Here is a 15157-nt window from a genome sequence, read left to right as displayed (position 1 = left end):
TCGGTCAGCTGGCAGGGCCACACCCACCAGGCCTGAAGGTGCCTGTCACGACCGCACCCACACACACACACCTGCCAATACACAAACATGGAGCACAGGAACAGCAGCAGTGCAGAACATACACATATAATATAATAAGTCCACAACTGTTCAGGGACTCTAGGTCACTCAGACCCAGATCCCTGACAGAACAACCAATAACTAAAATTAACTGTCACAAAAGATGACCTCAAAAAGAGAGTCTGCGTAACAGTGAGTGTGTAAAACAACACACACAAATCTGGGTTGTAATGGATTTATTGTTTCACTTCTATGAGAGAAAACACTCTTTATTAACACAATGATGGGTGTGTTTCACATCCACACATCTTTTTTTTTTCCAAATTAGATGTTGGACGACTGTTGGTCAGGTTTTTTTTATATAGCTCCAAATCACACAAAGCATTGCCTCAGTGTAGATCCTGCAGTACTTGGGAAAATCTGTTATTGATTGATTAGTAGCAGTGCCTAATACATAGTTTAGAGACTAATTAAGGATCAAACACTATGTTGGGATAGGTGCATTCACCCAATTTATGTATATTTTACTTTTGTGACTGTTGACTTTAAGGCAGCAGAAATTTATTTTCATTCAATTCTAAGTATGACTCTATTTTTATCTGAGTCACTGAGCTATAGCGTCTCCACACTATCTCATTGTGGTGTCCTGAGTTGGATCTTCATGCTAAAAGGTTTGGGAGTTAAGGTGATCCCATAGACTGGAGTGAAGTCTGGTTCTCCTGCGTCCTCGGGCCAGATGAACTTAAATCTCCTCAGGAGAGTCACCATGATAAGGAAGAGCTCCATACGAGCCAGACCCTCTCCGAGACACACCCGAGGACCTGAGACATTAAAAAAGGTCTCAGTACCATGTAGAACAGATATTTGATCACCACTGTCTCTGCTGCTACTCCAAGTAAGATTTGTCTATGCTCATGTACCTGCAGAGAAAGGCATGAACGCCTCTGGTTTAACAAACTCTCCTTGATCATTTAGGAAGTTTTCTGGGTTGAATTCATGAGGGAATTTCCACTGTCCTTCCTCGTTAAGCACTGAGGTCAGATTCTGGATAATTACTGTACCCTGAGAAAACACCAAAAGAATAAAACCCATTAAGGAAACTCTTCATTGCCTCTATTCCTAAAACCTATATAGCCGGTTGCCTCTTACCCTGGGAATGGAATATCCCATGAGCTCTGTGTCCCTGGTGGTGCGGTGGAAGACACTGAGAGGAACAGTGTTGGCAACCCTCTGTACTTCATGAATCACTGCCTGGATGAAGACATGTTTTATGTAGTATAGAGCAAAAGACAAACAGTGCAGGTTCACTAGTGCTAGATAACTAGTACTAGCAGTTATCTAGTTTCTCCCTATAAGGAGATTGTAATGAATGAATGATTACAACAGCTATCCAAATCAATGGCTTCAATCAATGACAAAGCAAACTTTGTCCGAAGCGTCTCCCAGATGTTATAAGGTGAGAAGCATAAGGTCCATTGCAAGGCATTTGTCTTCATCTTCATGTTTAATGTGAGTCTTCTTGTCTCTGTTTTTAGTATATGTCTTCCATCCTTGAAAGTTGCGCAATGTCAACACTAGGAGTGCAACAATACATGTATCTGTATTGAACTGTTCGATACTTTCGGTTCGGTACGCACATGTAGTGAACAATACAAAATTTTTCATTTATTTTATCAACTTTTCTTCTGATGATGCTGTCTGTGTTGAGAGCTCAGTGGATCTGCATTTGACTACTCTGCCTAAGCTGCATTGTTGAGCGCAAATCCACTGGGCACCGCCCATATGCATTCACTCAAGCTAGCGAGACAGAAGTTAAGTTCGTTGCAACATGGCAACTGCCTCAACGCTACCCGAAATTTAACCTCCTCCACCATCATTCAGATCTGGCGTTTGGATCTATTTTGGTTTTCATGTGAAGTATGACCCTGATGGTAAGCGCATCATGGACAAAAGTACAACAGTATGTCAGATGTGTCACGCAATGCTCAATTACATCGGTGGGAACACAACGAATATGGCTGCACATTTACACCGACATCACCCTAGTGCAAAGACAAGTGGAAGCAGACAAAAACAACAACAAGCACGCATGCTACAAACTCTACCCGAGTCATTTAGTCAGCCGTTAACACATGATTATAAGAGGGCAAAAGAAATAGACAGGGCAATTACAACTTTTATTGCTGTCGACATGCGACCCTTTTCTGTTGTAGAAAACCTACCTACCTGCTAGCACTCCAGAAATGAGTGTGAGGGGAGGTCCATCAGAGAGTGGTTCATTTTATGGGGCCTGATATGTTTAATATGCTGCTGAGAATATACCCAGAAGAAGGGTATAGTATAGCTTTTATTTTGGAAAGAGACATTTCTCTGTAGTAAACTCTCTTTTCCACATATGAGTGATTTCTCGATCAGATAGATTTTTTTTAATTATTATTATATTGTTATTTCAGGCTGGCAAAACCCCATCACCACCTCCTCGTGGTGCCAGCTGGGAACAACGACCCATTGAGAAGCTGGCCAACAGTGTGGGTCATTGACGTCAGGGGGAGCGACGCGCCGGTCAACGTAGTCTTCAGTCGCGCCAAATGCAATGCCAACCCAAAATTTGGAAACAAATACTAGGGGGTCTCCCAGAGGCGATGCGTGTCGTCCTCGCCCAAACGACGTGAGAAGAGGACGAGGGCTACCTGCCAGTGGACAAGTCAGGCCACAGAAGCTAGTCCAGTTACTATGTCTCAGTACTATGAACATAGGTACATTAAGCGAATGAAGCCGCGAACTAGCCGACACTCTCAAGAACCGCCACATCGACATCGCGTGCATTCAAGAAACGAAATGGAAAGGGGAAAAGGGAAGGGACATTGAAGAAGGATTCAAGCTCTTCTACAATGGCAATCGGGCTCAGAACGGAGTGGGCATAGCGGTGAGCCAGAAGCTCCGGGACAGTGTGGTTGAAGTGACCCGCATATCGGATCGTCTTATGTCACTTAAGATCGACACTGATATGAGACGGATATGTGCGATTCCATGGCGGCCAAGGATTCGGGACCCGAAATGACGATGGATGCCGTGTTGTGGACTGCGCAGAGGCAAACGATCTCGCCGTGGCCAACACTTTTGGTAGGTTTGTAGCTTAAACCTATTCGCTGGAATGTTGAAGACAATGTAATTACACAGCAAAGCAAGACACGAGTAGGCAAAGTTCTTTATGTTTCTCGTACACGGGAGAGAACTGGACAAATGCCGTTCCTTCGCTTGACCCCAGTTTCTCTCGTCCGCTCCCCCGTACACTGCTCTTTTATTGAGGTCACATGAATATGCATAGGTTCATTAACATATGACGTATACATACACACAAAGAGTACCTTGCCTGTGCATTTTGTAAGTGTGTGTGTGTGTGTGTGTGTGTGTGTGGGGTCAGAGTGTGACCCCATAAAGACTTCCCTAAACCTGCTGGTCTGGAAGTCCAGCAGTTCATCTAAACAAAAGGCACTTAGAGTAAAACTGACATAGATACGTTTATCCTACCACAAAACAATAAGAGAAGGTACGACCTCTCCCATGCTCCCAGGTTGTGGGTGTGAATGCCAGAACACTCTGGAATGCACACAAAGTCTTTGCAGACAATTAAGGATCACACATCCTATCACTACACAATCAGTTATACACCTCTAAGCATATATGGTTAAATATTTCTTAATACAAATGACAATAATAAAATCTAAACCCATCAACTTTCTTCAGAAAGAGGCCAGCGCACCTCATTACGTATTCTAGTGGCAGCAGGAACCCAAATCGACTACTGGCTAATCCGAAGACCCCATCTGAACCTGGTCACCAACGTGAAGGTCATCCCGTCAACAAACATCAGCCCTCAGCATCGGCTACTTGTGATGGACCTACGACCCAACCTTGGCCAGCAACGACGACCACCGATCCCTTCAGTAGAGAAAACTAAATGGTAGCGCCTTCACGAGCGCAAAAGCCAGCTAGTGGATGCACTTGGGCACTTCGGCGTGGACCCCAGTGGACCAGTAGACACCATCTGGGATAACATCGCCAGTCAGATATACGATGCGGCAGGCAGCGCCCTTGGGAAGACGAAGCCGGAGAGGCACTTCATCGACAAGCAAGTGTGACGGTGGAACGACAGTGTGCAGCAAACAATCAGAAAGAAGACAGCATTCAAAATGTGGCTTCAGTCTCGCAACGATGGCGACTATCAACACTATAGGGCCCTTCGATCGGCCACGAAGAAGGCAGTAGTAGCGGCAAAGGCATCACACTATGACCAACTATACAAAGAACTGGACATGCCCGGGGGAGCGAACAAAATCTACCGCCTCACCAGAAACCACCATCGAGCAACGCAGGACATCGGCCAGGTCAAACACATCAAGGATCCCAACCATCAGATCCTCCGCGACCCGCCCACCATCCTCGAACGTTGGAGCCAGTATTTCTCAATTACCACCCGATCCGACTCCTGTGCCACACCATGAAGATATTCGAGCGGATCATTGACGCCAGGCTGCAGGAAATCGTCACAATAACACCCAACTAGTGTGGCTTCGTCAAAGGATGCGGCACAATAGATGCCATCCATGTTGCCTGCCTGTTGTTGGAGAAGCACCGAGAGAAGACCAAGACCATCCATATGGCCTCCCTCGACCGGGAAAAGGCTTTCGACCGAGTCCCTCATGACCTGATCTGGCACTCTCTGCGATCACACAGGGTCCCCGAGGCCTACGTCGATTGGATCAAGCTCTTGTACAGAAACGTGACCAGCACAGTCAGAAGCCCAGTGGGAACATCACCACCTTTCAACATCACCGTGGGCGTTCACCAAAGCTCTGCGCCGTCCCTGCTTCTCTTCATCCTCTGCATGGACACTGCGACCGCTGACCTCCAAGCTCCCCACCCTTGGACACTCCTCTATCCTGACGATGTCTTCCTCACAGATGAATCTCGAATGGAGCTGCAACGCCAAACACAGCAATGGAAGACACGCCTGAGTGAGTACGGGCTGAGGTTGAACACCAAAAAGACTGAATACTGGCCCCCAAACTGACAGCACCATCAGTGTCGATGGAGAAGACCTGGCGAAGGTATCTCACTTCAAGTACCTCGGATCGATGATCAGCAACGACGGTGACATCCTGCCAGAAGTGCGGCCTGGATGAAGTGGCACCAAGTCACTGGTGTCCTGTGCGACCGACGAATGGCTGACCGCCTCAAGTCGAAGATCTACAAGACCGTAGTGCGCCCTGTGGCCATTTACGGATCAGAGTGTTGGCCGGCCACTGCAAAGCACAAACAAGCCCTTCAAACAATGGAAATGCGGATGCTGCGATGGTGCCTGGGCCTGACACAATGGGACCACGTCACAAACATCGACATCCGAAAGCAGCTGGGCATCGCACCAATTACGGAGAAGATGCAAAGAGCACAACTGCTGGGCACGTGGTCAGAAGTGACGAAAAATTGGTGGCAAGAACAGCAATGCGACTCAGCCCCCAAGGCCGGCGACCAAGGGGCAGACCAAAAAGGTGATGGATGGACCAATTTAGAGATGACATGAAGAAGATCGGCGCCAACCTGAACGACGCCCTTGATCGTACCGAATGGAGGCGGCTCTGCAGAAAAGCGGGCCCCGCAGAGCAGAAATAACACTAGGAGGAAGAAGATTATTTTGTTGTTTCAGCAACATTTAATTTAAAAACTGTACTTTTGAGTTAAAAGAAATATTTATAATTTTAATAAATTGCAAATTAAAAAAGTCATGAACATTTTTTTTGTATGGAAAAAATATCGAACCATGACATCCAAGTGTCGAACCGAACCGAACTGTGAATTTTGTGTATTGTTGCACCCCTAGTTAACACATAAATGCTTCTCTTTTTGTTTTGTTTTCAATGGGGTTACTTTTCATTTTGAAAAACATCTCCACGCCCACAAAAATATTAAAAAGCGTGCCAAGCACTGTCAAGGGAGCAGACTGCGTGGACTGAGAAGGAGGACCCAAGTGCTGACACGCGAAAAACGAAACTTAATCTTAACAGAAAGCGAGCGGTTTATTTAAGACTGGTTAAACAGTTCAAAACAACTGGGTAAAGGCGTAATAACCTAAACTGGGTGAACTAAGGCTAGGCATAAAAAACCTGGAACATGAACATGGAAACCTGGCATGAAGAAACCTTAACGAGAAGACCTGGCATGGAAACATGAAAAACCTGAAACATGGCATAAACGCAGCAGCATAGCAGACGATTGGACATCTGATCGGATGAGACATGGACATAACAAACAGAACGTAATGGCTCAGGAGGGTGGGTGGGGGGGCATGACAGATGGTACAGGTCACAGGGGGGAAACATGGAGGAGACGGGAGACAAAGATATCATTGAAACACATGAAGGGCAAAGGAGAGTTCAACACAGGGGGCAAAGACGCAAGAGGAATCTTATGGGCTCAAATTGTGGTCATAAATATTTTGTACTTGTAAATCAAATGCGTAGTTGTGAACTGAATTTTGTAACCTTGTAAACCAAAATATCTGAAAATTTTATGTTTGTGCATCTACAGATGATTATTTGTGTGTGTGTAAAAAAGATTTGTGTTTGTAGAAAATATTCACAGAAGTTACAATTTTTTTTTACAGATACAAAGCAAAAAACTACGGGTAAAACTCTGCATTCAGGTTCCCTGGCTGTGTGAGAGTTTCAGCTTACAAGTACAAATTTTGACCCAATTTTTCTTCCTTTCAGCTGATTGTTCAATGTCATGTCAATCACAAATTTAACAATCCAATCAGAGAACAGATGGGTTTGGCTGTCAGAGGGGTGGTTTACTGAGCTTCAGATCCTGGAAGGGTAAATGCCCTTTCATGTGCCAGCGTTTTCCTTCATCACCACGAAGGAAAACATTCTGTGCGTGTCTGAGTTCGGTGGATTTTTGTCGCAGGTTTACGTGCTTACACAGGGACCTCCAGAGCCTTTTCAACGGCTCTGTGGACCTCGGGGGGAAAGCAGTGTTGTGGAAATGACACACTTTTCACTAGTCGGGATAGTTATAAAGCTTTCTTCATTGTGAATGAGCAATACATGTTTTTATTGAACATTTGAAGATAATACAACACAAACTCTTGTAGAGGATATAAAGTCAGAGAGATACATACTTTAAAACGACAAGGAGCAGGCGCATCTAGTACACATAGAGCTGCCGCAAAAAAAACGACAGAGCACTACGGCCAGCTTTGGATCCTTCTCTCTTAGCGGTGAGTGCAGCGCATGGTGCGTCTGTTGTGAAAGGGCCTTTATGCTGTGCAGTGTGACTCACAGCAATGGTCCCGGGTCAGCCCTGACTTTGTGTTAAAGTAATACTAAAGTAATAATGGTATTTCTGACCACTGGTATATCACAACTTTATCCTTTCAACAGCTTCCGAAAGTTAAGGGACCTAGCCTAGCTTGTATGAGCCTTATGGGATATTCATATAGAGATCCTCCAGCTTTAAACTGTATTACCCTTCCAGGACCTGAAGCTCAGTAAAGCATCCCTCTGACAGCCAATTTGCGATTGACATGACATTGAACAATCAGCTGAAAGGAAGAAAAATTGGGTCAAAATTTGTACTCGTAAGTTGAAACTCACACACAGCCAGGGAACCTGAACGCAGAGTTTTACACGTAGTTTTTTGTTTTGTATCTGTAAGCAGACCTTAACAAAAAAATTGTAACTTGTGTAAATCTTTTTTACACACACACAAATTCTCCTCTATAGATGCGTAAACAAAAAATTTTCAGATATTTTGGTTTACAAGGTTAAAAAATATTTATGACAACAATTTGAGCCCACAGAATCTAATAAACAATAGTGATGGGAATTCCGGCTCTTTTAGGAGAACCGGCTCTTTCCGCTCGGCTCACTATAAAGAGCCGGCTCTTTCGGCTCCCAACCGGCTCTTCAGGTTGTGTTGTTGCTTTAATTAATTTATTATCAACAACAATATAAAATTATGCACAAAAGAAATTACTCATGTTAAACAAACATGGATTTATTTATATGTTTACATATAAATATATACGGTGGCCCCTAGAGACGAAGCACGTACAAACTCCAAAACACATTGCTAGCGTTAACTGACCTTCCAAAACAGAGCTACCTAGATCACTTAAATTACACAATTGAAAGCATATGTGTATTGTTTGTGTATTTATACACAAGCACTCATATATATTCAAATAATTAAAAAAATGTTCATTTACCTGTTACTACCACACACCAAATCCGGTCGTTGGTACTTCTTGGCTTGTGTAGCCACTAGGTAACAAAAGCTCAGCACTGCCCCTAGCATCCTGGAGCACTTCTGTTGTGTTTTGTACATGTTTTGGAGTTTTTACGTGCTTCTGAGTTTGTACGTGCTTTGTCTCTAGGGGCCACCGTAAATATACTTTTATTTATTCACTCCACATAAAATGTAATAAATAAATCATATAATACAAAAAACAACTATTTACATTTCAACTTTTAACTATTTAAATTTTCAGCTTTTTCCTTTTAAACAAATTTAAAGTGAAACAACACAAAACACTGCAAACCACAACACAATTAAATATAAATTAAGATACGCAAAACAAAAAGAAGATGCATATTCTCTGTCATATGGGCCTGCATGAATAAACTTTCTGAATCCTTTATCATCTGCAACTGAAAATAGTTGTGGATGATTACTATACCTTTCTAATGTGACGTTGTTGTCCCTGGCTCTCTTTCTCTCTCTCTCCCTCCCGCTCTGTTCCTGTGCTACTGTGAGTGCAACTACCGCCCCTCCCTCCTCTGCCCAGCGCAAAGCACAAGGCTCGCGTGCGGAGTGAAGCGGGAAAAAAGTGCGAGAGAGGGTGAGAGAAAGGAGAAAAAAAACACGGCTCGCGTCGTTCACTTCAAAGACCAGGCTCTAAGAGCCATTTCGTTCGCGACCGACACACTAATAAACAATGAACCATAACTGGGAAACTTAGCAGCTTATAACTAAATGAACTTAAACACAAACCATCAACATAAATGAAAACTCAAAATGCTGGCTCGATCATGACAATGCTAGAGCGACATAACCAGTCGTAATGTTCAGTCTGCAATACCCTGCGTTTGGGTCCTCTTGTCTTCATTGTAAAATATGAGTAAACATATGACCAGACATATGTTGTATGATTTGTACCTGCACGTAGGGCATATTGTGTCTGTCTTCAAAACTGACGTGGTCCTTCCCGTCTAACACTCGGTCTATCTCGTGCTTACATCGTTCTGTGGGAGATGTTGCATCATACAATGTGTTGCAAAGAAAATCAAACACAAATGTTACATAACAAACAACAGTTAATGCTATTTAAAGAGATGTCACAAGTGAATGATGCACTAAACATAGGATTAAACAAGTTATTAATAATGGGTGCTTTTCATTTACTGTAATTCTGCATTGTTTTTCAACACACTAACATGAAGTGGACAAATTCATATGTTTCTACACTGCCTCTACTTAAGTGAGGTCTAAAAACTGGCAAAACACGTTCCTGACTTGTCTATGGACTAAAGATGAACTAGTCTAACTATACTGACTATATTTTCAACCAACTTTGATTTGACAAGCTTAAAGACCATTTCCAGCTATTTTTAAGAATACCTTATTAGGTTCTAACATGGGAATTGTTGCGTATTTTTAAATGATTGTGAAAGCACAGCTCTGGCAGGGACTCTTTTTGTTCACAGTAAAAAGCAAAATCTTGGATGAAAATCAATTGTTTTGTTTTAGTCTAGCATACAAAAACATCTTGTGTGCACAAACTAATATCTACTGGACAGATAATGTAAATAAAACACTACAAATTTAAAAGTAGTGTAATATTTTACTATAAATATGCCAGCAAGTTGAATTTTTCTTGATCAAATTATAAATTAGTACGGGGGGAGTTGTATTACCTTGTATGTGTGGATAGTTCATCAGGTAAAGAAAACCAGTAAGAAGCGTGTTAGAGGTGGTGTCAGTCCCAGCAAAGTGAAGATTCAGGGAGTAAATAATGAGCTCTTCTTCTGAAAATGAAGACTCTTCATCAACTCTCTAAAAATGCAGAGAGTGATAATTGTAAGAAACATTCAAGCAAGACAAAAATGTATCATATCATACATATAAGCGTATGAGTGTTATACTTGTGTAACATGATACTGAGTAAATACTGAGAATTTGTATTTATTTATTGCTTTCCTTTTCACGCTCACACACCTTCTCCAGTTCATCCAGGTAGCAGTCAATAAAGTCTCGTGGCTCTCCAGGAACTCTGGTCTCTTTGTGCTCACTCACCATGCGACGTGAAAGATTCTTATAAATCTAAAACATGCAATTCTTAATTCGTACTTTTCGTTTTTCACTGACAGTGTGCATGCGTATGTTTTTATCTTTATTGTACAAACATGTGGTAAGAATGATCTTCAACATTACCTCCATTTTCTTAAAGGCCTTTTGGAAGGGCAGTGGCAGGTTACGTATTATAGGAAAAGCGTCATACAGCTACAGAAAAACAACCAAACAACAAAATGGGTGGAAGAAGACGTATTGCTGAAGATAACTTTTAACATTTTTATTTGACTGGCGAAACTATGTTGGATGGACAGTCAAAAAGTCAGTACAAAGTCCATTCTGACTTCTAAACAATAAGAATATAGCAGTGATTCCACAGTGGATTTTGATCTTGAAGACGTTTCACCTTCAGTTGTAGACTGAGCTGAAGACTGCGGCCATGTTGGTCCAAGCAGTCTCACAGACCTGTTAGCAAAGTGTAAACGCTTTGCCTCGATAGCGTTGCTGTCAGTTTTACTCACCGTGGCCCACGGTCCATTGACTATCTTTGAAACCTCGGTAAAGATTTCAACAAACAGTTTGATTAACTCGTCATCATACTCGTAGCGTCTAGCAAACAGAACCTGGCAGATGATGTTGGAGGCTGCATTATGAAACATAACCTTAGGGCTCATTGTTTTACCTGTAAGAGACACAATGAAACAAGACAGCACTGTACGAGAGTACAAACAAATATTCTGCAACCGACAGCACCGTGCAAAATTGTTGCGTGAACCCATCGATGAACATACCAATGTTCTTTTCCAGGGTACTGATGATGTGTTTGATCTCGTCATGAATTCTCTCCTCCATTGAATTCTTTCCCAGACCAAAGTTCCTCAAAGTCATCAAAGCAAAGCGACGCTGTTCCTTCCACTTAGAGCCATAATCTGCCATAATGACTCCTACAACAGGTTGAGCAATGTAAAGAAGAAAGAACTCAAGAATCTTCCCTGTTCCAAAGCTCTGCAACCTCTTGGCCTAAAAATTAAGTGAACAATTGATCCTGACAGTGTAGTTTAAAGTCAGTATAACTTAAGCAATATCAACTTTCCCAGGTAGGAAACACAAACCACTGTTAGTCTGTTTCGCTTGTTTTGATGCATGCAGAAGTCACGACAGGGGCACTGGAGACGCAGCAACAAAACACCCACCAAAACGTAAATTTGACTCTGAATCGCAGCTAGAATTTCTGATAAAGATGATTTGACTATTATTCCATTATACCTCATATAACATATGATGTAAATTCTACCTTTCCCATCACTGATCTCATTAACGAACAAGCCTTGAGGTCGTCCAGCAAAATCAGCAGCCTTGGTCACCATAGCCTCCTTCATGGCCTTTACACCATTGATGACCACAGCTGGTTCGCGCCCCAGGAAAATATTGTAGACATCTCCATAAGACTTCCTCAGCTGGGAGGAAACAAAATGACATGTTTGAAATCCATGCATCACACCCTCAAATGAATATTACATTTTGAAGGGGCTTTAAACATATTTGCCATGTAGGGAAGTACAGACCAGAGGAATTAACATTTTATATGGTCTAAAGCAGCTATGAAAAAAGGATTCTTGTGTTTAATTAAATTCAATTAAATGTAATTTATGTCCTTAATATTTTTTTTACTATGACCTGAAAATAGGACCCTGTGTACGCATCCTGCTAGACACAGCTTGTGGCATATTATCGGTTTTTGTTATAACTATCCAGCACTGAAATGTTTAGTAAAGCTATACTGACAAATTATACTCAATAAAATAATTGATTTTTTGAAGCGTATACTGCTCTTTTATTATTTTATATAAAGAAACATAAAGATAACCCCCTTCACACATACAGAAAAACTCTGTTGGCAAATATTGACTTATCAAGAAGGTAAGGTGCACTCTGTCCAGTGACTTGCAGTATTGGCTGGGTAAATGCCAAGTGTGCAGAGAGTTAGCTTTATACCAACAACATATGAGGCAATCACCTTAAAAAAGGTAAGATCAGTACTGAGAATGGCCCATTTTTCCTTTCTTAAAATGATAAAACTTTAGGTCATTTAAAACAACACAATTCAACAAACAGCATTTTTATTACCTTCTCAAAATCTTTCAAGGGGTTCTCTAGGCTCAGGTGAAAAATGCTGCCCAGTAGGGGCACGTTAAGAGGTCCTGGTGGAAAGTTCTTGGGCCTCCGGGATTTGAGATGAAGGATGGCGATCCAAATGAAGAGCCATAGCAGCACAAGTGAAACAAACATGTTGAGACAGACAGGAATGCACTCAAAAAAGAGTAGTGTACATGGTTGACCTCTTTTAAAGGGGTAGTTCAGTCGTTAGCCCTCCCTTTTCTGTTTGTGTACTTTCAAATAACAGGATGTCAAGCTAAAAAAATGTACAAGGTTTCCATGTCTAGTAAGTACCAGTTCCTCAAACTCATTTTTGTAGACCCATTGGAATTCATTCACAAACTATGTGAACTGTTAGAATTAAAATGATTAAGTAAAGCTGTTTTTTATTAAGTTTATATACACCAGACCTTCCCAAAGTGTGGGGCCCGCCCCCTATGAAAAGGGGGGGACGCTTGGACACTGCTAACACGGGGCTCCCACACAAACGCAAAGCAGGAGATGAAGCATAGCTGCATATGTTTCCAAACCAACTTCATTCTAAGCCAAAGACTAGAAAATATAATGAAGCATATCTTCCCTTTGGCTTCACCTGCACAAGTGCCAAGGTAGGTCTCCCCTGCAGAATTAGTTTTCCCTGTGTCGGGAGCAGCGCTGGGCTCTCCAAGTCACGGACAAACCGTATCCAACATTCTTGATTTTTAGTTCACAAACACTTGTTGTAATGACTAACTACTCCTGACATTTTGGACATGTTAGCTCTTTATACAGTTACAGTGGGATACAAATAATATCAGGCTGATCCTGCCACAATCTGTTCCCCCTGTATAAATCACGGACAAACAGTATCCCACAGCTGTTTATGTTTTTGAACCCATTTTGCACAGAGAGACATTTTTAAAAAATGTATTGATAGCAATGTTGAATATTATTACACAGTGACGCCTCTGCCTTTCTAAATGCAGGGACAGTAACTGTGTGTGTATATGTAAGCGTGTAAAACCCGCAGATAGTCAGAGTAACAGTAACAGTATTTTGTCTCTATCTGCCATTCTGCAATTCATCTCATGTAAACAATAACGCGTGCACAGCGACGTGAAAAAAAGCACATACGCTGTGTGATGAACTTTGTATTCCTCGTCCACACATAAACACAAAAAAGGAGTTAAAAAAAAAATCTCAGTTTTCGGTGATTTGAAACGCGGTTACGTGTGGATGAAAGGTCCAAACGCACAGAAACAGCTGCGCTTTCAAAAATACCCGTGTAGGTGTGGACGTAGCATAAAAGAGTTAGTAGTGTATTTTATTACTACCTGTAATTTATTGCAGTTTACTTGTATTTGCTTAATTGTTTACTAAATGTTTGAGGTGTGAAATAAACCGCAATGGAGCAAAATATGGGTGTGTGTGTTTGGAGGATGTGTTTGTGCCCGTGCGCGCACGCGGGGGGGGGGGGGGGGGGGGCGAACATTTTCTTGTAAAACAAAGGGGGGCCTAGCAAAATAAGTTTGGGAACCACTGATATACACGTTGCAGTTCATTAGCTTGCTGGCGCTCCGTGTTTTTGAGCCTCATTCAGCGCTATGACTGAATTGAAATATTGAGACTGACGTAGAGGACAGAGCGTCTTTTTGCAGCATGCTTACACATCACACTGGTTAACAGTCAGGTTGATATCTTCTGGGTCAAGGGAGTCCGAACAGGATTTCCAGAACTTAGATAAATAGAATCAGTAGGATGATATTAATTAATCAAGGCTAGGCAGGGAGGCGTTTTCTTTTCTGTCTCTGTCATTCCAGGAAAAGGAGAAGATCCGAGGTCGAACGTGAATGGAGAGAAGACAATAGGGAGACAGCAGGCCATGTTGCTTCCGGAAGAAGACAGTCATAATAAAATGTGTTATTCTTGGGGTATAAACCTGTACAGCCCGATTCGTGTGAAGACAGACGGCTGATTTCACAGAGAAGTCCAGCACTGTAACTTGTAATTTTAACTGCCAAAGCAAATTAAATGGTTTTAAAAGACACATATTTCTCCTGTACTTCCTTCTAGAAAAACTGAAAACAACAGAACCCAGAAATACCTGCATTAACCATACTTACCAATATTTCATGCACAAAATTATTACTTGTCAGTGTTTTCTTCTCTGAATTAGTTTGTTCTGTATTCACAAACTCAGAATTGCCACAGACTATGTATGTAAACATGCACAATACTACACCAAATCACCAAACAGCAAAAAATACAAAAAGTACTTACACGTCAAATCAGATCAGAATTAGAACTAAATAACTAACCAAAAGACGCAACCCTTTAACCCTGGTTCATAGATTATTTAATCTGAGTTTTAAAGTGACTTCCTGTCATGAAACAGCTGTGTGACGCAGGCAGGTTAGGACCCAAGTGCAGAATCACAGGCAGGACCTAGAAAACCCAAAAACAGCTTTATTGACAGAGTCCTGGAGATACAAAACTAAGCTAATCTAAACTGGAATACAGGAACATAAATTAAAGATACAGAAACATGCAGGGAAAAACACACCCACCAGGGAGATAGCGCCGCAGGACAGACATAAATACACACAGA

General features: G+C 42.0%; 1 protein-coding gene and 1 long non-coding RNA gene across 2 annotated transcripts; one reads left to right on the top strand and one right to left on the bottom strand.

The window, feature by feature from the left end:
• Window positions 1-281: 281 nt before the first annotated feature.
• Window positions 282-12759, bottom strand: LOC100694687 (cytochrome P450 2F2). The gene is made up of 11 exons (XM_025909083.1): window positions 12541-12759; window positions 11708-11870; window positions 11205-11357; window positions 10935-11095; window positions 10555-10623; window positions 10339-10443; window positions 10038-10176; window positions 9280-9365; window positions 1210-1311; window positions 981-1122; window positions 282-881 (listed from the first exon to the last, which is right to left on the bottom strand). Exons 1-11 carry the CDS (start codon window positions 12700-12702, stop codon window positions 694-696), a joined length of 1470 nt encoding a protein of 489 aa, XP_025764868.1. The 5' UTR covers window positions 12703-12759; the 3' UTR covers window positions 282-693.
• On the top strand, window positions 1318-5666 carry LOC112847389 (uncharacterized). The gene is made up of 2 exons (XR_003220908.1): window positions 1318-3183; window positions 3808-5666. It is a non-coding gene; the product is annotated as an uncharacterized LOC112847389 (long non-coding RNA).
• Window positions 12760-15157: the final 2398 nt, after the last annotated feature.

This window comes from Oreochromis niloticus, linkage group LG7 (assembly GCF_001858045.2).
Source record: "Oreochromis niloticus isolate F11D_XX linkage group LG7, O_niloticus_UMD_NMBU, whole genome shotgun sequence".
Taxonomy (NCBI): Eukaryota; Metazoa; Chordata; class Actinopteri; order Cichliformes; family Cichlidae; genus Oreochromis; species Oreochromis niloticus.
The sequence above is the reverse complement of the archived record's forward strand: the minus strand, read 5'-3'. Positions and strand labels throughout refer to the sequence as shown.